Below are 25,857 nucleotides of genomic sequence, written 5' to 3'. Positions count from 1 at the left end.
GTTCCTTTCCTCAACAATCACAACCTTTGTCAGCTGGGGCAAAACAAGTACAGTCCCAACAAAATCAGTCAGAATCTTAAAGGGGCCAGCAAATTACACCTGTGTTTGGTCACACTTGTGAACCTTCATAATCATTCTAGCTGTCTTTCCTGCATCACTGCCTGCAGCTCCAAGGTATACCAAGATTTCTGCAGGCAGGGAGAGTGGGCTTAAAAGTTAGTGTCTCTCCCATTTGGGCCATTTCTCCTAACTCCAAATGCTGACCAGAGTGTCAAAAGGACGACCAAACACGCTTAAAGGAAAATCCCACACAGCCATCTGGAAATCCACTAGATTCAATAGGCTCTACAAGTTGACCAATGTAACTGGTTCTCCACCCCAGCAGAATTGGATAGCTGCTGAGAATTTAAATTTCACTGGGTAATGCTTACATAAAACATGCTTCAAACAGGGCTGCATTATTCAGGGGTACAATCTACAGAGAAAAGGTATTTGGACATTAAGGTTTCTTGAACTGGTTATGATGGTGGGCAGGTGTCTGACTTAAGAGGTTTCTTTACACCACTTGCCCTCACATGAATACTGCTAATTCATTTGAGATAAATAAAAGAGATTTTTTGTCTAAGTGTTAGCAAATATTGTGCTACACTGCTTAGTTTTCACAGAATACATTACAATACCTGTTGCTTATGCAGAGCCCAATCCTGTGGTCCGCGCCGCACCTCCGCGGCACGGACCACACTTGCAAACATGCCATAAGGCATGTTTGCAGGGCTTACCGCTGGGCTCCCGCTGGAGCTGGCTTAGCGTCGGCTGGCACTGAGCCAGCATGCAGTGGTCGCCCACATTCCGTGGCTCGGCGTTGTCTGTGACCGCCGGGCTGCAGAACGGGAAATGGGGACGTGTCCAGGGGCATGGGGGAGGTGTGGCTGGGGACATGGGGGAGGTGTGTCAGGGAGAGGTGGAGTCGCGGAGCCGAGCTCTGCAGGATCCAAGGCACTAGGGCAGGGCTGCGTGCCCTACACGAGCGCCTTCACTTTAGCGGCGACCAAACAGTCGCCGCTAAAGTGAGTAGTCCCATTGCGGGATGCTTCCCTTACTTGGGGAAAGGGGACAAATGCCCCCTTCTCCCGAGGAGCCTCCTGCGGTAGCGCGGGAGGCGCTGGATCTGGCGGGAGCCCTTTGTGGAGCCGCCGGGTCCTGCAGCTCCGGGCAGCTCAGGATTGGGCTGCCCAACACTACTGCAAGCAGAAATGTGTAAATGTAATTGAATGAAGCTTCAAGTTTTCAAACTGGCGCACTCCCAGTGTCCCTCCTACGTCACAGATGATTCTGAGGCACAACTCAGAACGTGCAGCTATGGCTTGAGCACTTCTCAGAACACAATTTCTGCTCAAGCCACTGTTAAAACTTTTAAAATCTAGGATGGACCACGCAGAATGAAACGAGCAAAGGTAAGCGGAGGATATATAGTCAAATGAAAGGAACTTCTGTAGGAACAGAGTAGGATGTGAACAGAAATGAGTTTGGTTTCTAATAAACATTGACAAACACTCCTAAAATGGAGGCAACGTACCTTAGGAGAAGAGGAAAGCTCTTTCCCTGCGTGAACAGCTGACATGTTTTCACTTGTTTCCATGTCTGTCTTTGGTGAGAGGGCTGGTGGTTGAGGAGCTTTTCTTTTCATCTTTCTTTCTGTATCTTGCAGTGCAGTAACTTGATTATTTAAAGCAGAGCTTGATTTTGGTTCATAAAATGGGTTTGATCTAATTAAAAAAAGGGAAACGTATGTCTTTGCTATCTCCATTCAATGCAAATTGTACAAGTCAATTGTTTTGACTAAGTACTGCTTTAGAAACCAATTTCATTTTGCAACACACACAAAACAAAAGCCCCTGTGTTGCTGGTTTCCCCACCACCACCACAAAAAAAAGTTGATGAGTGAAGTGTGCATATAGCTAATGAAACATATAGTTACCCTAGAGCAAAGATACCATTGCTATGAAAGAGCTGTGAATGGGAGGAAGAGGAAGAAGGATCTACAAAAGCTTTATACTGATTATGGATTAAGAAGCCTTACTTTTATCAGAAGATTGAGGCTTCAATATACAGACATATTTAAAAACATTTGTTTCAGCTTAAATCTGCTTTCCATTTACATAATGGAACACTGAACAGAATATGCAAATAATGACTAAGAAAATGGTTTAGCACACGTACCTCAGGAGTTAGATGAATTTAATACCATGCGACTTAGAAATAACATGCATTGGTTTGCACATCCTTAACTTTACTTCCTAGTAAACACAGTAAAGATAATACTATACTCATGTGATACACACATAAAAGCTATTTTGCTAGCTGTTCCATTAGGGTATTGTTTTGCTTTTTAAAAATTGTGTTCTCTAGTATAGACCTCCAGGTCAGTCTACAGTAGCTTGGTAAGTAACCAAGTAGCTTGGTTCGACAACTTCACGGATTTGGAATATGGCATACAGCCACTGCTATAGTTTGCCTGCCCTCATTTTAATGAAGTGCAGTAGAGAGAAACTCAGAAACAAGTTTCTCTGACCTAACAAAATATTTTTATTAGGTTACATAGGGTCCAACCTTATCCAATTCTCCAGTGCCGATGCAGCAATGGCAATGTGGTGTGCACTGCAACTGCAGGGCGGGAGGGGTGTCACAGAGGCCTCCTCAAAGTAAGGGAACCTCAAAGTTGCATCAGCACTGGAATTGGATTGGGTCCTTAATCCAATAGATTAAGCATAAGCATAAGCATAGAAATGTTTATGTATATTTTAGGTACATTTTTAATGACTTTCTCAACCTATGCTATGGAACACTTTCCCTAAGGAAGCTCATTCAGCTGCATCATTCCTTGCCTTCTGATGAGCAATTAAAAACTTGACTCTCTAGAAATCTCTCTGATTTTACAGCTGCTTCCCAGTAGTTTATAACTGTTTCTTTTCTGGTTGCTTTTAGAATGGTTTTATTTCTGTTTTACATTGATGGTTTTTGAATTACCAACAGCCTAATCCTAACTAGTGTTGGCGTAGCCAGACTGCCTGGCCTGTGCTGTACCCAGTGTAGCTGGAAGCTGGCTGGAGGTCTCCTTGGGGCAAAGGGATATTTTGCCCTTTACCCTGGGTACCCCAAGTAACACCCCAGGCAGCCCTATGGGGTACTCAAATCTCTGCCACCTATTTAACCGGCTATTTAGCTGGCAGAAGTCCAAGCAACTCTGTGTGGCCCGGGAAGAAGGTTAGGATATGGAGGAGAAGGCCTCCGCCAATCCCACTTTGCCAGCGATCTGCCCGTTCTGCCCTCTCACACCCGCATATGCCCCTCCTCACCTCCTTGCTATCCTTCCCACGCCCTTGTACTACTCACTGCTTTACCTGCTTGTGGCAGCGGCTCTTCTGGAGTGCTTACTAGCAGCTTACATGCCTTACAGCATGTTTGCAACACCTTCAGCCAGTGCAGCAGCTGCTGCGCCAGCCAGAGGCGCAGTTAGGATTGCGCTCTGAATGTTTTTTTCAATTTAAAGACATGATACAGATACTCAGTGCTTCCAAAATGTTATTTCAACTGTTCATATATAATTCATATATGGGAAAAACCCATATTTGTGCCAATGTCCTTAGCTGCAATCAAACAAGTACCATTTTTGTGCTTTTTGAGCATTCGTTTGGATTTGTATAAGATACGCTGGCTGTTTACTGAAACACCAAATATCGCAAATGTTGATCATCAGAAAATAGTTTTTGAATTTTTATCTGATCCTGTGTAGCATCTGTTACAGGATCTATTACGACTGCAATTTCTCTTAGGAATCAAGTATATCATGGAAACAGAACACCCTCAATCAAATATCACACCTTTCAGTAAAATCACTGTTCGAATTGTGTTGAAATCTAAGTTCCTCTCTTTCTCTCTCTCCCTCCTTCCCCTTTATTTTAAAGAGAGAATATTCATAACGTATTTTAACTAAAACCATTTCCCTACTTTCTTGACATATTTTAGAATGTCACTACCTCATTTACTAATTTCCTGCTTGCCCACCCCCGGCAAAGTTTTCTTTTTAACTAGATAGCAAAAGGCATTCACTGGAGCCAACAGACAGTAGGTTAGTCTCTGACAAGCCGGGTAGGCTAATTACATAATTGAACCTCTGGGAAAGGGAAGAATGGCATTAAGATAAATTCAAAGCCCAATCTAATTCATAAAGCACTTTACAATGGGGCTGCCATTGTTTACAACAGGGAGAAGATGCACATCTAGATGGCTGAATAAAAGGAGAAACTGAGATTAAAATAACTAGGTTGCAGAGTAAAGGTAGTTTAGAGGTTCTCTCAAGTCAGTGCTCATCAAATGCAAAAAACACTACCAAAATCAAAGCTCAGAGTTATGTCAAAACAAACAAAAGAGATGTGTTCCACAGAAGGTGAAAAAAAGAGAATGGCATTCAGCTGGAATGGCAGTCTCAAGAATGCCTGTCAATCATTTAATTTTGCTGACAATCTTATTGAGCTGTCTTTAAACATTAAAGGAGTTCAAAGGAAGGTGAAAATAAAGATGAAAAACAAAAGATAAGAACAAAGACAATGCATTATATATGGGAGGTCACAGTGTTTTCTTTTGTCTTGAAAGTTTCTTTATTTTTTTTCAACAGTTAAAGGTAGTATGTTTTGACAACGAATTACCTGACCCTCTCTAGCCTCTCTTGGAATCAGCAAATCAGTATGCACTGGGAATTGTTCACTGCTAACTTTAAGCCACCATGAGTGAGGAGCTCATATTTCACAGGAATACAAAAATTGACATTTGCACAGGAACAATTTTAAGATAAGGGATTGCAACTTTAAGATGTTTTATCACAGTAGATTTATTAAGCAAGTCACAGAATACATACACATATATATATTTAGCTTATTTTAAATGTAAACTACACAAATGCTTTATTTTTCACATTATATAAACTGAGTTAAATTTAAATTGATTTTATATACATCTTTGAACTGCCAGTTGGCAATGTAAGAACTTTAACCACGTGCAGAGAATTATGTCCAACCTACATATCCCCCCCCCCCCACACACACACAAAAGTGTATGGTGCACACCCTTTGGGACTGTACAAATTCAGACTGCATGCTAGACTCATGACTGAACACTACCAATGTCAACAACTCCACCCATAGAAAGCTAGAGTGTTAGAAACAGATCTTCTAACTGTTTAGAAGATCTTCTAACAGTTCTTCTAACAGATCTTCTAACAGTTAGACAGTTGTCTAATTGTCTAGCTGATCTTCTTCCTTGATGAGCTAGTTTCCTATGTGCTTGTGCTATGGGAATGTTGTTTTTTTAAAGCAGTGAGACCATACAGAAACATAATTCTCCCAAACATAACATTACTCTGCATGCAGTAATATATCGTAGATACTCGCCTATAAGATGAGAAATTTCTGTCAATAAATCATCTCCTTGCTTTATCTGTAGATCAATGCTATTCAGGGGGGTAAGAGAAGCCCAGAGGACAGCAAGAGGACAAGGCAGAGACAATTAAGGACTAAATGTTTCCAGGGCAACCAGAACATTACTCTCTGCAAGTTGCAGCCAAAGTTAACCCTTTTGCTCCTTCCTCCTGAGAAAAACGTAAGCCATGGCTCAAGGCTTCCATTTAAATCAATCAAGCCTTGTTCCCTTTGGCAGGATTACACCCAACCCTTCTGCACTACTTTGCAGAACATTTTATTCTGCAAACATTTTGCACCATTTTCCATTTTGCAAATGTCTGGCAGAGATCTGGTTTTTAAAACACCAGGAAGTAATCCTCATTTCCATCTGAAACAAAGTCCAAGGCTACAATTCAGTGAACCTCTACTTAAGAATAACATCCATGGAACACAATGGGTCTAATTCTGAGTAAATCAGGTTGCAACTATGTGTAGCTGTGCTTGCTCACACTCAGCCCTTGTTGCTTGTCTTTGTGCTGTGGATTGAATTGCACATTCCCAGTTATGTGTTATAAGCTGTATATTCTATGTGGAGCCTCTGGCTTAACACACCAGGCACCTTAAAGAAGGATTTGCTTAATGGTTCTACTGGTATGTTGTTTTCAGTGCACTTACTCTGATAGTGTTTACTAAAATGGTTGAAAAGACCAGAATTTAAAAAGTAAATGAATAAAAATGTATCTTATGGTCCTTTACTATATTTTTAAATAAATTAGAGACTGCACAGTACTTAGGTAACAATTACTGGTAGATTATTTTTCAGAATCTGGCCTCAGGTAAAATCAGGCAATATTATAGTCAGGCACCCCCTAAGTTTAACCTCTGACTTATCGAAGGGTCACAGAAAATTCCATGATTTTTGGCTCAAAACTTGACCTCATCTGTGGGATCCACTTATAGATGCTTCTCTACGGTAGTCCTGAAAGGGCTGTATCACATGATTTCAGAACATGCAGATCAGCCCTTTTTATCACCGCACAAAGTAATACAGGTCCAACCTTCTTATACATGGATTTGACTCAATAGGAAGGCCACTGCAAACGAGAAGGAATGTGCTGATCCCTGGAGAAGAGGAAAAATGCATCCCTTTAAAATCACAGTTTTAAAAAAACTGCTTTTCTTACTGTTGTAGAGACACAGTCATGTGAGCAATCATTCCATTCTTTAGCTGAGCCAGGCAAAGGCAGGGGGGCCTTTGCATTTCTAATTGCTGACTGCTTCTCTACAACAGTAAGAAAGGCTGTTACTGATAAGGCTGTTTTAAACAACAATTGTAAAGGGACGCACTTTTTAATTTTTTTAAAATTGCTTTTATTTAACACATTTTACGGTATCAGCAGGGAGTCCCAGATTCAAACTCCTGTGAATGTCGCAACATGGCCTTATTAGGAGCAAGAAACCTAGAGGTTTCTTAGGAATAGGAGAGGCAAGAAACCAGGAAGTGGGTGTTTAAAAGTATTTTTTCACTGTTTTTTAGCCACTGATTTTTTTAATCCACTAGGGCAGGGGTGCCCAAACCCCGGCCCTGGGGCCACTTGCGGCCCTTGAGGACTTCCAATGTGGCCCTCAGGGAGCCCCCAGTATCCAATGAGCCTCTGGCCCTCTGGAGACTTGCTGGAGCCCGTACTGGCCCGATGCAATTGTTTGACCTCTCTTGAGAGCTGTGGGTTGAGGGCTCCTTCCACTGCTTGCTGTTTCACGTCTGTGATGTAGGAGCAGCAGTAGCAAAGGAAAGGCCAGCCTTGTTTTGTGCAAGGCCTTTTATAGGCCTTGAGCTATTGCAAGACCTTAATTCGCTCATTCATATAAGTTCATCTTTAATATATTCATTTATGTAAACTTATGTAAATTTATTCAAATTTTAAATGTAAATTAATTCTTTTTCCCCCCAAAACAGTGTCAGAGAGATGATGTGGCCCTCCTGCCAAAAGCTTTGGACACCCCTGCTCTAGGGGTTCTGGAATGGAACCCTAGTGGATAACAAGACACAACCTGTATTTCATATTTAGTAGTGAACATTCAGTCAGATTACTCCAGATTTACTGATAAGAAACAGACAAGAACTGAGACTTCAAATGTGAAAGGACGTTGAGATACTTTAATTTACTGAATCTTTTCAGGAAGATCTCTATGTGTTCATATCTTTAAAGTAGTTAAGTAAAATAAACTATACTTCTGGCATATCACAGAGCCAATATGGCATATCTTCCACCTCAGAAGGTCACAAAATATACTTGACCAATTATCAGTTTTTAGATTTTTGAACTACTCACCTACTCTGTGCTGTCACTACATAACAAAAGTGTCTCCTTTTCCCTGCCAAGACAGTTCATTTAGCTAACATAACCTCCATCTAGAGCCCTGGGTATGCATGCATGGCCCCTAATTTAAGAATGTGCTGATACAGGAATCAAGTAATTCTGGGACTTTGAGAATGGTGTTTCAGAACAGACCAATTCACTGAGTCCATCTGAATTGTTAATTGTGAAGCAAAGCACTGTGAATTCCAAGATGAGAAAGAAGTTGGCATGATCTTATGAAAGTCACACTGTTGTCAAAATGCACCCAGTACTGAGTACATTTCCAGGCTTTTGCTTGTTCAGTCCTCATGGCTATTTCAGCTGAAGGTACTGGGAAATGACAGGTTAGACTGAACAGATCTAAGACATTATCTACACTGGAATTAGGAATCACTGAAATAATAGCAAATGAAGTATTGTTGGAAGTAACTGTGTATTTATTTGAGTATTTAGTTGCGTGATAGGATAATGAATTATCTATGCAAGTGCATTTGTTTTAAAATAAGTTGCAATGAAGGAGGAACTCTGAACAGGGTGATAACTATGCCTATCCCCCTGTAAAAAGTGAGTTGGTAACTGCATTTTTCTTACATAAAGTTGGACCTTGTTAAAATCTCTGACTTGGTGTGATCCATTCTTAGTGCAGAATGCAGAAAAAAGATTCTCGGTTGGGAAACACTGACATGGCTGAGTTGCAAATGAGGGCTTTTTTTTCTTGATCGTTCAGAGATATTCAAAGGAGTCCATAAAGGGCAACACTCTTAGAAGTTCTACTGTCACAACAAACTCCACAGAGAAAGTGTAGAGAGAAAAAATCAAAATCCCACACCCCTGCCAAATTATATATACACTAAGATGTTGAGTTGACATTGATGATTGAGGGGATACAATGACATGGAATGTTTAAATGTTCTAAATTTCGAGAGGAATGAACTAGTCAACAACAGAATGCTCATAAAGAATTTTCTGAGTGGAAGTGCAATGTTATCTTAGCTAGGATTAAAGCTCTCCACAGGAAATTGGGAAAAAGTGGAACTTCGCAGGCAGAAGGAAGGGAAGCGAAAAACGTATTCAGAAAGTGGTCCCAGGAAGTAGAGAAACACCCCAATTAACACACTACTTGGAAGTCAGTCCCATTGAAGCCAATAGCTTTTTACTTCCTGTTATGGAAGTTATGGATTTAAGCATAAAAATGTAAGCTAGTTTATTTTATGAAGAATGAGATTTTCTTATATGCATTGCATTCAAAACCCCTAAGATAAATATATCTTGCTTGTGATAAAGCAAAACATTCTATGTTAATAAAAACTCTTTCATACAATGTTCTTTAATAATTTTCTGTTCAATGGACAGCCATGCAAGCAAATTGAGTGCATGCACAATGACTGACTTATGAAAGGGTCACCATGTCATTACATAAATCAAAGGGGTTTCCCTCATCTTGAATACTGTGTGCAAGGCAGGTCACCCCATCTTAAAACACACAAAGAGTAGGAAAAATAGGATGATCCAGAGACGCATGATGAAAATGATAAGAGATATGGAGAGACTTCTGTGAAGAGAGATTGAAAATATTAGAATCATTTAGTTTAGAAAACAGACAAAAGACGAGAAAATGAGAGAAATGTTTATGGTACACAGTGAATTGCATTCAATGAGTGCTTCATGTCTTTCTTTCAAAATGAAGGAAAAATGCTAAATTGGACATAAATAAATAAATATTCAGGCAGTGTACTACTTTCCCATGAATCCATCCACACTTATTTTCACTGAAGTACTTAGCTCTGAAAAGATATTAGATAGTTGAATACATAAGAAAAAACACTACAAATTGCCTAACCTGTGATATTTTGGGGAAACTATTCCTACAGGATTCTCATGCTGTCTATATTAACAGTATTTGGTTGGTTCAGAGGGCAATCTTGAGTGTTCTCTGCGCCAGCTAATTCCCTTGCGGAATGAAGGCATTACGGGGGAGGGTGGGACTGGACTCTGTCACTTAGGCTGGATTCCAAGGAAAGTTCATCCCCCTTACTCTGAATTGCACTGCAGGCAGCCCCAGCCCCGTGCTGGATATGGGGCAGGCTAGCTGGCCTGTCTGTTCCAGTGTGGGTTAGGATCGGGCTGCCCCTCCATTATGGCAATCCACCATATTCTACAAGATGAGGAGATGAAACTGAATAACAAGACAATAACAGGAATAGCTTCGGATCTTTTGGGGCCCTGTTGATCTAAAAGGCATGATGGATCTGACACAACCAGATCCCATCTTAACCCTTAAATTTAATCCTTTGTCTCCGAAAGGTTTACCACATTATACTTTTCTCAAATGATGCTCTAACAAATTCAATTTTTTTCATTCTAAATTACCTGTAACAATCATCCCCTTCTAATTCACAATTGCTAACCTGAAACATTTCTCCTCCATTTATTGAAAGTGTGATGGGTCATTCTACCATTTAACCACACTTTAAGCCTCTGCAACTGTGTACATAAAGAAAGAAAAGATTACATTGAGCAAATTAGAGGATCCACTCTAAACACTATTAAATGACCCTAAATGCTCATCTAGAGGTATAAAAAATTAAGGGGTGGGAAGGTCCTATAGCAACTGCCATTTGAAAAAAAGATCACATGCTCCTTTTCTTCATGTTTAGTAATAAACATGCATCTGCTTTGAGACTTAACAGAACATCTGTATGAGTCAGAAAGAAGGGAAAAGGGCATATGTTAAGTACTCTTCTAACAAAGAAGTTTAAATCTACTGTTTCCAGCACAGAAAAAAAATCCACCTATCCTGTAACTCACAACTGTGACCTAAATGGCACAGATTTGTTAGTAACTGAGGATGAAATGAAAAGAAAAACATTGACTTTCCCTTTTCTGCTTACTTTTGATTTCCCCTCCTCCTTTCCCATCCTCTGTACACTTTTGGTTTGTTCTGTTTGTATTTGCTCATCTCAATAACTACTGTTGTATGCAGCCAGGGATCAGGGATGATTGATGTTGGTGCCAGCCACTACTACGCTCATTCTAGGAAAACACACCAGCCAATGCAATTTCTGCAAAAACTCAGTTTCCATACCCTGAGATGCAGTTGTCAATATGTCAAACATGAAGACAATGTCTACTACATGATACCTATGATAAACTATTACAAAAAGCCAAAGAAAGTTTGCTCTGTAATAAACCCAGTCAGTGCCTTAAAAAGAAAAGTTTGAGCTGTGTCTGAAAGCATAAAAATAGCATGAGTGGTGGAAGTTACTTACAGCCCAGTCCTAAACTGCACTGGTGCAGAGGGGCCACATAGCTTCACCGCATCCAATGCAGCTCAGGTGGTGGCTGGAAGTCTCCTTGGGGTTAGGGGATATATTTCCTCTTACCCTGAGTAAGCCCCAGTTGTCTCTAGGTGGCTTCTCAGATCCATGCCAGCTATTTACCTGGTGCAAATCTGAGAAGCCTGGTGTAACACTGGGTGGACTGGGAGGGAAATGAGGATACAGTGGAGGCCTGTGTCATTGTTAAAACATTTATTAGATGTGACTCAGACTTTTGACGTATTCGCTGCTAACAAGGCAAACAGACAGAAATCAGAGAGCTAACCACAATCAACGTTCCAAGAATAGATGACTTCAGTATTTCATTAAGATATGAGATAGTCCCAGCTACAAAATCAGTCAATTATCTTGGAATAAGGTTAGGAAGAGACCTCAGGCAAATCTGAACAATTAACCACTCCCCAGTAATTGAGGCAATTAAGGAAGTCTTCTGAAATGGAAGAAAAACTTTGACTACAGTAAAGATGTCAATCATACCTAAATATATCACTGTTTTTGTTTCAATCTCTCCTTTGTCACTGGACTTTAAGGAGATAAAGAGCTCACATAAGCTATTAGAGAGTTTTATTTGAAATGGAAAACAGTCCAAGGTAAAAAGCAGAACTCTGCAGATTTCAGCAGAAACGGGGGCTTAACATTTCTAAAATTGATTAAATAGAATATTTCATAAAGAAAATGCCTTATATTGTGGTTGGAGAGAGACAGACAACATACAGAATATAAGACTGAATAAAAATTTATGCAGATTCCACAAGATATTTTATTGTGGAAAAGTCAGAAGTAAAAAATGAATTTATTCTATGACAGTTAATTGGGAATATGGGATAGATATAGACAACATTTATCCCCTTCAAGTCCTTATTAGTATGGATGATCAGAATAGCAAGTGGAAGAAATGGCAGAACTATCAAGCAAACATCAGGATGGTGGATGCTTTGGTCTCAGCATTTGAAGATGAGGACCTTTCACAGAACAAAATTAGGCCAGGCAACATCTTTGAGAAAGGTGATGAAATGGGTAAAGAGTAGTTAATGAGGGAGAAAAGAGGGATCTTCACCTAACATTGATAGCTAGGTAAGGACAAAAGCCTCCTTTGGAGAGAAAAAGTTTAAAATATATTGGGAAGGAGATTTGGGCATGAATATTTTGAAGCAGAACTGGAAAAATGTTTTTGACAGTACAAAGTTGGCAACATTTACAGCACAATACCATGGGATTTACTCCCAGATAAGTGTGTATAGGATTGCAGCCCTAGTCTAACTTCTAAGGTAGTGGTTCCCAAAGATTTATCACTTGTGTACCCCTTGGCAGCCCATTTCCATAAAGTGTAGCCCTCATATTAGCAAAATGTATTTAATATAGTTCTTATTTAAAATGTGTATGTTCTCAACTACTGATTCATATTTGATAATACCCAAACTGATGACCAGAAATCAGAACTTCGAGCCCAATCCTGAGCTCAGTGCTCCGGCTTTGCACTGGAGCGCACTGTCGCAAATGTGCCATAAGACCCGTCTGCGAGGCTTACCGCCGGGGCAGCGCCCATGCTAGCCCAGCGCTGGCCTAGCACCAGGTGGGTACCCATCCGCTGCTTGGCGGCCTCACGGACCACCAAGCCATGGCATGGTAAGCGGTGGCAGCGAGGGGGCGTTCCAGGGAGGGGGGAGGCAGGCGAAGGGCAGAGAGAGGGTGGGGAAAAGGCATGATGGGAAGGTGGGAGATGGAGAAAGGGTCGACGGGAGGCGTGCCGGGGGGGAGGGAGGCGGGTCCCGTGGATTCAAGGCGGCTCTACCAGATCCAAGGCATTTGTGTGGGGCTCAGCGCCCTACACGAACGCCCACCTTACAGTGGTAAAGTGAGTAGCCACATTGCAGGGTTGCTTCCCTTACCTGGCGGAAGGGGACAAAAGTCCCCTTCTCCTGAGGCAGGCTGAGGTGGCAGCCATTCTTGGCGCCGCTGCAGCCGCACGCCCCAGGCAGCTCAGGATTGAGCTGTTCCTTCCTGCCTTACTGGCCATGCAAGGCATTCTAACGCTGACCTGCCTTTTCCCGTCTTTTAGTCAGTTCTTTTTCAAGTACTCCTACAGATCCTGGCAAGTATCCCAGGGGTACACGTACCCCAGGTTGGGAACCACTGTTCTAAGGAAATGCAGTACAAATTGCTAAATAAACGGTATTTAATACCATTAAAATTGGACAGAGTGTTTTCATTTAAACAGTTTTAAGTGTTTGACGTATGTGGCTCTGTGAGAAGATTTGTTGCATTTGCAGTGGGTATGGCAGAGCGCACAAACCTTTTGGGGACAGACACTGAGAATCTTGTCTTTGATGTTGAACAGCAGTTTGAATATTGGTCATTTAATACAAAACAGATGAACCTTTCAAGTAAGGTAAAGCTTTTACTTAGGAACTTATACGCTGCTGAAATTTTTCTATCTCAGAAATGGAATAGAAATAGTGTGCCAACAATGAAGAAAAGGTTGCAAATCTTTGAACACTGCAGGGCTGGATAACCTTACAGATCTTGTTTCATAAACAGGTGAAATAATATACATTATTAGTTGGATTTTTTTAAAGCTATCTGTTTATGCCTACACTCTGCCTTTCTACCCTCCAATGGGAATAGGGAGTAGAAATATATTTGCCTTATCTTGTAATAAGTGTGCCTGCTTCCAACTGAATTCTAGGACAAAACAAGCCTATAAAACTAACATGGCCTGGGCCTGGCATACTTGGTGGAGTTCCTCTCCCCAATGAAAATCCACAGGTATACTCCTATTGGATAAGTTCAGAAGGGTTTTTGCTACAATCTGTCCTAATTTTTGTGGAATTCATTTCCCACTGACGCATTCCTGTGCCAACACTGTAAACATTTGAGAGGCAGTACCAAACACTTTCATTTGGGAAAGGATCTGAAGAAATTTTATGAACCCACAAACCGCTTTTGTTGAGCCTTTTATACACTTTATAAAGACGGTTTTATTAGGGTAACCTGTGCGTACACCTCACAGAAGTACAGTATTTGTATTGCATTGTTTTATTTTTGCAAGTTGCTTGGGTATCCTGCTAATAGGACAGGATGAAAACATATTAAACTGTGTTTTGCGTTTTAGTTGATTTTGGATTTGTAAGAGGATCTAACATAAGAGGATCTAACTATCTAAAGTTATCCACAAGTGCTAAAATTCTTAGGATACTTTCCCCCCCTTTTTTTAAATCACAACCATTTATTTTCATTGTTCTTTTCTAGTTTTGCTTCTTTCACCATTCGTTCACACTGCTTTGGAGCCTATGCTTGCTTCTCTCAGTACAGACTACCTTTAGCTTTCTCCCCTACTTGCAACTAAGCAGAGCCCAAAGCTGGCTGTCAGCCAACTGAAAACACTGCAGCCAGTATACTACCTAAACCAAGAACCAGCACTTTTCACCCTGCGCATTTGCAGCATTTTCACCAATCTTTATTCTTTGGCATGAAAACCAGAGATTTTGATTCCGGCAGAAAACAAGAAAGCTTACCACAAGTATAAATATTTTCACTGCCAGGCGAAATTGGTTCACATTCCCTACCTGACACAACTTATCCTAGTGCTTTGTACAACAAGAACGAAACTTGAACAATTTATGTCTTGAGGTTCTGTGCTAAAATCTCAACTAATACTGAAGGATTGCTTCAAGGAAGAATCATTATATACTTACTCATCTAACTCTTCTTCATCTGTTTTTGATGCATCAGCATAGAGATATTTGCTCATGTCCACAGGCCTTACATTTTTTCTTTTAGCAGGTTGAGGGGGAAAATCTTTGATGGGTGCGAGAGTCTCAGGTTCAGGGTCTGGCTCATCAAAAGGGTTCATATACTCAGTAGCTTCAGCTTCTTTAAAAGGATTGTATTCATCATCATCATCATCATAGTAAGATTCCTCTTGTTTTGAAGATGATGCCACTTTGATATCTGGTTCTACAGAAAGAATATAAAAAGATTTTCCTAAATAAAGTTAAAAATATAAAAAGATTTTTCTTGCTCTGCCATGCAAAACAACATATTTCTCTCTATAAATCAATTCTAACAAATTAGCAAATATTTATCACCGATAACATTACTAACCAAGATAAGCAACTCCAGACCAAGATAAGCAACTTCACATGGTATTCTAGGTAAACTGAGCCTTATAAGAAAATATTAGTGTATAGGCACGGTGGGTCACATGACCTGGCACTCCTCTGCCCAGCAAGCTCCCACCCCTGGGACTGAAGTGAAGAGGGAGGGGTATACTACCATCTCTTCCTCAGCTTCACTGGATATGAGGAGAGAAGGTTGTGGTTGCACCCTTATCCTCATGGTGGAGCTGGAGTGGGTTCCCTAGGCACTGGGGAGAGTTTCCCGATCTGCACTGCCTGGCTGCAGTGTCCCTCAGAGTGTGACTGCCTCCACTCCTCATCATGAGCCAATGGCAAGGCAATTAAACTCTGTTGCCTATTGTGCATGCTCCCCAGAGCTTACTCTGTCTCTCCCTCCTCCCCAGTACCCATCTGTTGTGCCTCCATCTCCTTAACAGTGGAGGTGCTAGCAGGCAGAGACGAGAGCCATGTGTGTTGGCCCACTGTAGCCCCTGTTGCCTAGAACAAGACAGAGGCAAGCGGCTGCTCATGCAGATCAGTGGCGGGAGCATGCCATCTGGGATTGTTAGGCGAGTCTGAACCTAGACAATTAGGTTAAATGAACAAGTGTCTCAGCATCTTGATGACTGCTACAAGCAAGTTATCTGGATTAGTAGTGCAATTTACAGATTATTTACCTGGAGTTTACAGCAATGACAGCTGTTCAGACACATTATGCACGAGCTCCACAGTCCACAACATGAAGCAGTCACTTCAAGTGGCAGGTTCCAGATGAAGTGCCATTTTTCACTCTCCATCTCTGCATTGCTATGGCCAGGGACAGTCTAGACATGAGGTTCACTGAAGAACTTGCCTCAAGTGGCAGATTGGGGGAGACAGCAAAATGAAAGGAGGTACTGCCAAAGTGACTAAAGGTTTAGCCTGCCCGGCTGCAGCCCTATCCTCTTTTCACTCACTTTCCTTGAAAAGTGAGTGAGAAAATGGTCAATGGCAGCTTACCTTCTCCAGTGCCAAAACCAAGAATTATGGTTGTGGAGCTGGAGGAAAACTCAAAAAAATAAATAAATTTGGATTTCAACTGACTCTTCAGTTGAAATCCAAAATTGTTCAAGGCATCACTGTGACTGGTATCTTTAAAAATGCAGATACAGAAAGAAGTGTAGTTGTATCAAAAAACAAAAGTAAAAGGATGGTTTAGTGCTTCTATTTTTGTCATTGTATTCTTGCTTAAATGTTTTACTTACGTTGTTTTCTTTGACTGCTTTATTTAAGTTTTTTTGATATATACTAGAGGTGTGTTTTATACGTTTTTAAAAAATAAATAAATTAGAAACTATAGCCCACCAACTCCAATGTCTACTGCTCTCCCCAGTTTGCTTCTTCTGTCCTGGGATCATCCTCTAAAAGGCAGGAAGGCAAGCTGGAGAGGATGGTGGGGTAAATGGAAAAGAGGGGGGAACTGGAGTCGTGGACTTGAAAGCTTTTACCATAGGTAGCAGTGTTCTTGTGTGGACACAATGTTGACCTTGATCCAAGACTGGGATCAAAAAAATTCAGTTCATATTCAATATGCAAGTTCTACATTCACAAATTCTAAATACATAAGTTGCCCCTATGGTTGGATTCTTGGATACACCAAAGCAGGCACAGATGAAAAATTCAAAGTAGATCCAATGATAGAGCCTATGTTTGTAAAGAACATATGGTGTTTTCCTAGATGAACATCGTTATCACCTAATTTATAATACTTATGTCAAAAAGGGTACTTTAAGAGAAACTGTAGTGGTCATGGAATGAAACCTTTATAATCAACAATTAGGCAAATAACATATCAACGCATAGATACAAGAAAGAACATTTTTATTTTCAGAAAACATTTTTTTAATCTCCAAATTAAATGTAGCTTTTAAGAGGTAAAACGGAACATACAAAAATGCGATGCGGCAGATTAAAAATAAAATTGGGTAAGAAGTAAGAAAAGCATGTTCAAAAAGAAAGCCTTTTGTACAAAACAAATTGCTTGTAGTAACACTTAGCACTAATTTTGTCTTTTAAAACTTCAAAGGTATTTACAAACATTAATTAAATGAAATCCTTCTGTCAAATGTAGCTACATCAGAAATCTGGGATGCATTATGAATCTAAGACACAGTTTAAAAAGGAAACACTGTTGCTGTAAAAACTGATTAAGGGCGCAATCCAAACTGCGCCTTGGGCTGATGCAAGTCTCTTGTGTAGGTGCATCCAGGTACACCGAAACACAGAGGCTGAATCCAGCCTCCGTGGCAGCTTCCATGCTGAGGCTTGCATCAGCCCGGCTGGGCTGACGCAAGCAGTAAAGGTAGGCGGGGGTGGCGGGGAGGAGGCAGGAGGGAGACATTCCTGGGCAGGGGGAGGGGGCAGGGAGGTGGGGCTGGGACCCGGCAGTTATGCCGGATCCCAACCCCCGTTCCTGGGGAGAATGCAGAGGAAGCTGCTCTGCTCTCCTTGGACTTGTGCCACCTTGGACTTGTGCCTCCTCCTCGCGCATGTCCGAGGAGACCCACAGGAGCCAGTGGCCCTTACCCGGAGGTAAGGGGAAAAGTTTCCCCTTGGCTCTGGCTAAACTGCTTCTGACCAAAATCCTGCACTGGATACAGCGCAAGCCTCTTGGCTTGTCTGTTCCAGTGCAGGATGGGACTGTGCCCTAAGCCTCCCTTAATCATTACAGTGATGAAATTTTTAGTTTGGGAGAGCTAGTTTTTAAAAAGGAATAGTAAGGTACACACAGGGACGATGGATTTTCATGTGTCTTGACATACTTAATCCATGATTTTCTAGCCATGATATTCCATGCAAACATCTATGTCCATATCTACATGCATCAATATTCACAACCAGAGCAGGCTGTACTGTAAAAGACAAAAGAGGCCACCCTAATGGGATCTGGTGTTTACACCAAACACCATGTGATGACACATACAGAGATACACATCAGTATGCAATATGAAATAATGCTAGATAAAATAGATTCCAAGTGAAACATATTATGAAATCTACCCACAGTCCCGAACATGAGAAGTGCATGTCTGAACATGTCCAAAGTACGATGCCTTCACCACTGAATAACCACCAACAGCTCCACACATCTGAGAACAAAGGAAGATTTTTCAAAGGAGTGACCTGAAGGCAACCCAAGGCTTACAAACTATAAATTTACAGAGTAACACAATGGGATTAGGATTAGAGTTTGAGAAACATTAGCCTAGAGCAGGGGTAGCCCCTGCTCCATTGCTGACGCAAAAAGAGAGTCCACTTCTCTGAGCAAGTGATCTAATATTTCTCCTCTTGCCACTGTGTACGCCTCACCTCTTTGTTTTTTAAACAACAACAACAACAACAACAGTATTTATATACCGCTTTTCAACTAAATGTTCACAAAGCGGTTTACAGAGAAAAATCAAATAACTAAATGGTTTTTTAAACTACACATATCTATGAAATGATTGGGGGAAGAGCACAACTCGGTGTGTTTTTTCAGCTGTGCTGGATGCCTGATTTTGCCGTAAAACTAAGAGCCGAGCACAAAAGCAAATGAAACACTGGCTCATGACAACAGCATTGCCTCTCCTTCACTTCATTGCTACCACTTCTCCTAAAGTTAATCAACTGTCTCACGGGTCTTAGAGAGAAGAGGCACTTCTTTTTTCATGTCAAGCAACCAGTGGCAGTTCTTAATTTTATGCAGCCCAAGAAGGTAGCAAGGGTAACCAGCAAGGGATAACAGGCAAGACTGATGGCTTGAATTAGAGTTCTGATCTGCTTATCTGTTAGTTTCCGTGGCAAAGCAAAGAATAATGCACTGCAAGTCTCTTATTTTATTTTTGTCTTCATCTCTGGTATGCTAGCAACAGCTGGGAAGAGGTCCAGTGTTGAGCCAAGCAAACCCGATGAAAGTTTTATTTCTAAGAAGAAATTTAGAAGGGGACATAAGAGAAACAGTTGAAAAGACGCATCATCCTTTATGGATCAAGGATTAGCTTCCCCCCCCACCCCCCACCCAAGACTATGCCTGTGAATCTGCAAATTAAGAGTAAACATGCCTACACTGCCCAAACAGATCAGCAGGCAATACAGTGCCATTAACATCTAATAGGATTAAGGTAACAGTTGAGGAACTATTTTATACCTACTTAATAATAAGATCCAATACAGGAGGTTAGGTTATTACAGAGAAAGCTATTCTCTTGGTGCTTTGTATAACTGTCCACTACTACTATTTAGAGATAAACCTGTACTAGTGTAATCCATAGGACTAATATAATGCAGTGTTTCCCAAACAGTTTGTTGGGACTCACCAATGGGTGTGACCTGATAGTTGGTGAGTCATGAGACTGGCAAGCTGATAGCTGACAAGAAAATGTATTTGAACCATATACACAGCGAAACTGAGCCACACGTGTGTATTTACTTGTGAATAGTCCAACATGCCTTTGAAAGTTAGGCCGGGAGGAATGCAATGCCACCAGAGTGGTCCTGATCCAATAAATGCAGACACCAACAGATACTTGAGAAGGAAGCTTCCCTCTTCCAAGCTGACAAGGAATGTATATTGAGCCCTATGGAAAGCAAAACTGTGCCACATGTGCTCACTTACTAATGAGCAGGCAAACATGCCTTGGCTCTTACTGAAGGCCAGGTGATAGGGAATGCGAGGCCACTAGAATGGTCCCGAACCAATGAATGTGGAGCTCAACAAATGCTCAGAAGGTGGGCCCCCACCATAGTAAAAACGATAAAATCAGAGGCTTGAGCAGTTAAGGTGAAACTGTTTTTCACCTGTATGAAACTGACGCATAAAGCTAGGCACGTCCCAGTCCAGCACTGGTTCCCAACCTGTGGTCCGGGGACCACAGGTGGTCTGTGAGACCCCAAGAAGTGGTCCATGAGGTTTCAGGGGGGAGAAAAGGCTTTTGATCACTTCTCTGAGCAAGCATCCCCCATGGACCACCAGAGAGGGTAGAGAACTGATTGCCTGCAGCTACAGCTGGCAGCAAAAGCAGCAAACCACAAAGCTTCTCTATAAATAATAAATCTCTAATAAATCTTTTCTAATTTCAGGCAGCTCACGGTCATCTGTGGATTAGGTACCCATGGATTTCTTCATCTGCGGGTCCCACAACCCATGATGCAGACCAACCTGGAGCCTCCGGAGGTAAGGGGAGCTGTGCTACTCTCACCTCAAGAGACTCTTCTGAAGCCTGCAGAGGCCGTGCGCGTCTGCCTGCGGCCTCTGCAGACTTCAGAAGAGACTCCAGACTGATCAGAGCTCAGCTCCAGTTGGGTTTGGGGAGGGGGAATGGCAGGTTTCGAATACCCACAGTTTTCCTTAACTGTGGGGGCTACTAGAATGGAACCCCCATCGATGAGGGCCACCTATATTACAAATTTAAATGTATTTTTTTGTTTGCAGGGGTGGGAGGTTGCATGTGGTCCATGACAACTCCAATTTTTGCCAAAGTGGTCTGCAATCTCCTAAAGGTTGAGAACCACTGCAGTAGAGTATCATTTAAAAAAGTGGGTCCCAGGGCAAAAAAGTTTGGGAACCACTGGAATAATGGAATGGTAGAGATAATGCACTGATACTTTCAGGGAAGAAACCTCTCTCAATTTTTGTTGTCTGAATCATTTAAATATATGACAATAATTATAACCAAATAAGTCATTATTTTCAAAAGTGAAACATATGATACATAATGAATTAGCCCATCTTTGACAATTATCTATCACAATCTCCTTGTAGAATTTCCCAGATACTATATACCTAATAACATGTTGGCACTAGTTTATCTATCTGTGAAGTTGCTAGTGCACACCTGATCTGCCTATCTGCTCTTGCAAAGATAATCCGAGTTGTATGATGGATTGTTGTCAACAAATGGGGACTGACATAAGCATAGCATCTTGGCATGGTGCTTCAACAAAAACTGTACAACTCTCAAGAGAAGAATGTTTCTACACTTCAGCTTACAGCCTTCCAAAAATCTTTCTGAACAGCCATCACTGTTTTGAAGGTGAGGGGAAATAAGAAAGTAGATATAAAAGCAAGCATCACTTCTGCATAATTTTTATCAGAGATCAAAAGCCAAAGAAGAGGATAGTGCAGACTTGATGCTACCTAATTATGCAAACATGATTCTTAATATGCAATGTAATTCTTCTGAGACAGAATCAGTATTTAAGACTTTTGTTAGATGTTCATTGTTAGCCGGAACATTAAAAGATTTTAAGAATAGTTTTGTCCCATAAGAAGCTGCAATGTCATTTGACCATTAAAATGAAATTCTACTCATGCTAAAATGGTTCCTTGTAACAGCCATCACATGCCGAGCCACCCACAGTACCAAATTTACATTATTTGATCAGAACCCTACCACTACCTCTTGGAATGAGTGTCATTCCTTAGTGGAATCCCCACATTTTTAAAAAAAATCAGTCTTAACATGGCATATTTTCAGACAGACAACAGGATAGCTAATCTTGCTGGTGTCCTACTTAGCTCAAATAACCACTCTAATCTGTAGCTGTTTAGAGGAAACAAAACTTATGTAGCACAGATTTAAGCCATTTCTGCCCAATGCTGCATATATGCAACAGGGATCAAATATGTACGCCTGTGGGCTGGGCAGAAATGGATTAAGAAGGCTTTGAGTGCTTTTGAGATACAGAAGGGTCTTTTCCTCTGGGTGTTACACTGTTGCTGCAATGTCCAAAGTGGACCTTCTGCAGGTAATACTTGCAAGTTGGATATACAGTTACCCCTGGTCTGAAGTGAGGATTATATTCCAGAGTCAGCACCTAAAGTTAAAATCACATATCGAAATCAAAATTACGTTCAACATCCCTTATACTGGAAAGTAGGTACTGTCCCTTTAAAAATTAGAGGCATGAACTGAGATGACTGAGGAAGTAGCAGCTTCAATCTCCAGTCTCAGGCTCACTTAGGGGACATATGAAGTAAGTGGAAATGACAGGTGGAATCGCCTGCAGTATTTAAACTGTTATTCAGTTGTGGGGTTTGGGGCGAGTGTTGTCAAGTGTGTGGGGTTGAATTTGCACAAATGAACTGTGCCGAGGACAAGAAGCAACTGCATACCTGTAGTTTGCGACTCTTTTGGACCTTATAAAAGTGCAACACCTAGAAGCAGGAGGCATTGCATTTGTCATCATATCAATAGCCACCCTAAGACTATAAACCACAAAAATACACAAAACTAATAGTTCAATACCTTCCATATCGGGGTCTTCAAAAGTGTTTAGTTCTGTTCTATTAGGATCTACAAATGGATTTGAACTGGAGTCAACCATGTCTTGACCCTCTTCATCCAGGAAATTAAGCTTGTTGATAAGCTCTGAGAAACAAAGTAAAGTACTTTTTAGTATAGTAACAGTTAGGATGGGAGATGGATAGTATAAACAAACATTTCATTCTTTAAGGAATTTATTTCTGGGAACAGTGAATCAGATCATGTTTTCTACTGTGAAACTAAACTGATCTGTTTTGTAGCACACCAACAATTCTAGATCAATGACACAAGCGGAATCAGGCACATTTTCATTAAATAATCCCTTGTTTAGTAGTGCTGTCCATTTAGTGATACTGTCCTTCAGGACCTGACTTATGAAAGCAACTTGTCAGGAAAAAAAAATCTATAGTAGTTTTAAAAACCCATATGCCAATATATTAAAAGGATGAAGTTTCTCCATGACTAAGGAGAAAACTCCATATGCAGCATACTAAGTAACCTGGGATACTACTGTGAGGTTTTAACACATCCAGAGCACAAGTTGTGTGGTATTTCAGTGCCAGTTTCAGCCAATGGAGTGCTGAGATGAAGACACCCATGTCATTTTGTTACCTGTTGACTGTGCTACAAATTCCTGAAAAGATTATAGTGGATGTCAAGCACAAAGATACAACTGATACAAGAACACAAACAGAAGGGATAACAGGTCACAGTAAAATACAGACAAATCAGAAACAGAAAGGAAGGAGGAAAGCTCATAGACCTTCAGAGGAACTGGCTGATTTAGCTGAAAGCATATTTGCGTGCTTTATGCAGTCATCTTGATCTTCATCTAAGCTGCTCAGAGCATTCAACTGGTTTACAATTTCTGTAAACAGAATCCAGTCAAGACAACTGTAAGATAAGATCATTTAAGTAAAAAGGAGTATAAAGCATGCTGTTATTAGAAGAGTAAAGGAAAAGAAAGGATGGACACTTGTTAATTTAAGGAATACATTCTACAATGAAACACCACAGTGCTATCTAACTAATATTTGAACCTGTATTATGGCCCCAAATTGTGCTGTGGCTATGGCATAAAGAGAATATGGTTACCAAAATTATGAATAATGCTTAACATTGCATCATTCATAATGAACAGTAATTGCCTCATAACCATATTATCAGGAAAGGTGACGATGGTAGACAATTATACAAATTAAACAAATTTCATACACATTTTCTTAATGTGTAGGATTTGTTTCCTGTGGCTGCAAAATGCAGTATTTTGCAGCATTTGGAAGCCTTTTGACAATGATGAAGTTGACAGATGCTGTGATGGTGGATGGCATATGTGGAGAATTGGAAGGAGTAAACATATCTGGAATAGGATGACAGGATATTATAACAAATAATATGCACTGCAGAAATTCTCTGCTAGGCAAGCAGAAATGTTATCAAGACCACCTCTGGTTTGTTTAGCAACATATCTTACAATGTGAGAGAGGTAGACTGTTTATGGAATAAGCAATTATGAAGAACATGTAGTATTAAGACAGTATCATAGTCTCAATGAATCTGTGACGTACATAATGAAATATATCAGTTACGGAAATATAGCATATTAGCCAAACAGTTGCCATTGTAGATGCAACGCAAACCCAATTTAGCAATATAATAAAACCTCTTAATATCCACTCTGCCTTTTCTTTTTTTACCACCCTATCTGACCACCTGGTCCAATAGGTCAGCATATATGCCTTACAACTGGAATTAACTGAGCGAATTAAATTCAGGGCGCAATCCTAACCCCTTATGTCAGTGTTTTCCAACACTGAGGTAAGGGAACAAACATTCCCTTACTTTGAGGAGGCCTCCATGAGTGACACCCAACTTATGTACCCAAGAATGCAGCACACATTCCATTGGCACCGCTATGCCAGTGCTGGAAAGCACTGACATAAGGGGTTAGGATTGCGTCCTCAAATATCCTCCCTTGTCCACCATGATAATCCTTTTTCCTGAATTAATCTGAATTTTAACTAACACTCCTAGATTGAAAAACCTCAAATATACACTACCATAAGGTGTTCCCGCTGTGAAGTATGAAATCACAGAACCCCACCTCCCCAAAAAAACCTTATTTTTATATTAAGAGTAGTGTCTGCTGTGCTTATTTGTACCTCTGCTATGTGATGGGGCAGTGGCAGAGCTACTAAGACTTCAATAACAGTTCTTGTGGTCCTTGTATTGTAGTTTGTCTCCTGCATGGTGTTGTCCTTACTGCCTACCATCCTCTCCACTGCTCTAGATTAGGTAGAGTAAGACTATCTTTCCGTTTGCTGCTGGGGGAGAAAGAGTCTACCTAATAAGGGCAATCTCTGTCTTGTGATGACAGGTTGATAGGCCATGTGTTTAGGATATGTACATCTTGTGGTAGTGCATAAGTGCCATGCATTAGATCAGGGGTCTCCAAACCCCGGCCCGGGGGCCAGATGCGGCCCGTGAAAAGCCTCTATCCGGCCCACAGTCAGTCTCAGATCCCCTGAGAGCCTCTGGCCCAGTTGACCAAACACAACCAGAGTTGTGCTTATGGGGTGGGGGAATGGGAAATAAAGTGTGTTTGCTTTATTTCTTGGGCTGTCTTGGTGCTTGGAGAAATCATGGACATTTGAGCCCATTCATTCATTCCAGTCATTCATCTAAGTTCCATCTCTAATGTATTTATTTAAATTTCTTTTTTTTTTCTGGCCCTTGACACCATGCCAGGTATCTGATGCAGCCCTTCGGCCAAAAAGTTTGGAGACCCCTGCATTAGATGATGGCCACTGTCTTAATAAACTGAATGCCAGTTTAAGCTTTGCTGTTACACATGCAACTTACTGTCCAGAAAAGCTATTTCCTCCTTTACATGGTAGTCCCACTGTATCAGGCAAGGATGACAGCAAAGGTCAGTAACTTCATATTTTCCCCATCCCCCCTTTTCAAAATCCTTAAAACTACACAGTCCCAGAAGAACGTGTTCACTAAAATACACACCAAAAACTGTTTCTCCTTAGAGCTTCGAGGTACTTTTGCCTCTAGTCTTAAGTCACAGTGATATAGCACAGAGAAAGAAAGCAGGAGTGCAGGCCTGACCAAATGCCTTAACCAGAGTCATAGGTATTTCCTGCTAGTGCCCAGAAGTGTCATAAACACGTAGTTGTCTGTGCCACTTGTAGAAGGCAAACAAGTTAGGGTGCAATCCTAACCAACTTTCCAGCACTGGTATAACTGTGCCAGTAGGGCATGTGTTGCAACCTGCAGTTGGGGGGCAGTTA

General features: G+C 41.1%; 1 protein-coding gene across 2 annotated transcripts in view; it reads right to left on the bottom strand.

Moving 5' to 3' along the window:
• Positions 1-25,857, bottom strand: part of EHBP1 (EH domain binding protein 1) — a 347,196-nt gene that overhangs the window by 189,240 nt on the left and 132,099 nt on the right. Inside the window, exons 8-11 of one of the 2 annotated variants that reach the window (XM_066638694.1) lie at positions 23,322-23,426; positions 22,541-22,663; positions 14,850-15,111; positions 1,577-1,766 (exon numbers count right to left, since the gene is read on the bottom strand). In XM_066638694.1, the coding sequence (XP_066494791.1) occupies positions 1,577-1,766; positions 14,850-15,111; positions 22,541-22,663; positions 23,322-23,426 (680 nt within the window). The remainder of the gene's footprint in view (positions 1-1,576; positions 1,767-14,849; positions 15,112-22,540; positions 22,664-23,321; positions 23,427-25,857) is intronic. The other variant, XM_066638607.1, reaches the window with a different exon arrangement.

This window comes from Tiliqua scincoides, chromosome 1 (genome assembly GCF_035046505.1).
Source record: "Tiliqua scincoides isolate rTilSci1 chromosome 1, rTilSci1.hap2, whole genome shotgun sequence".
Taxonomy (NCBI): Eukaryota; Metazoa; Chordata; class Lepidosauria; order Squamata; family Scincidae; genus Tiliqua; species Tiliqua scincoides.
Note: the sequence above shows the minus strand (reverse complement) of the source record. Positions and strands in the feature narration are given on the sequence as shown.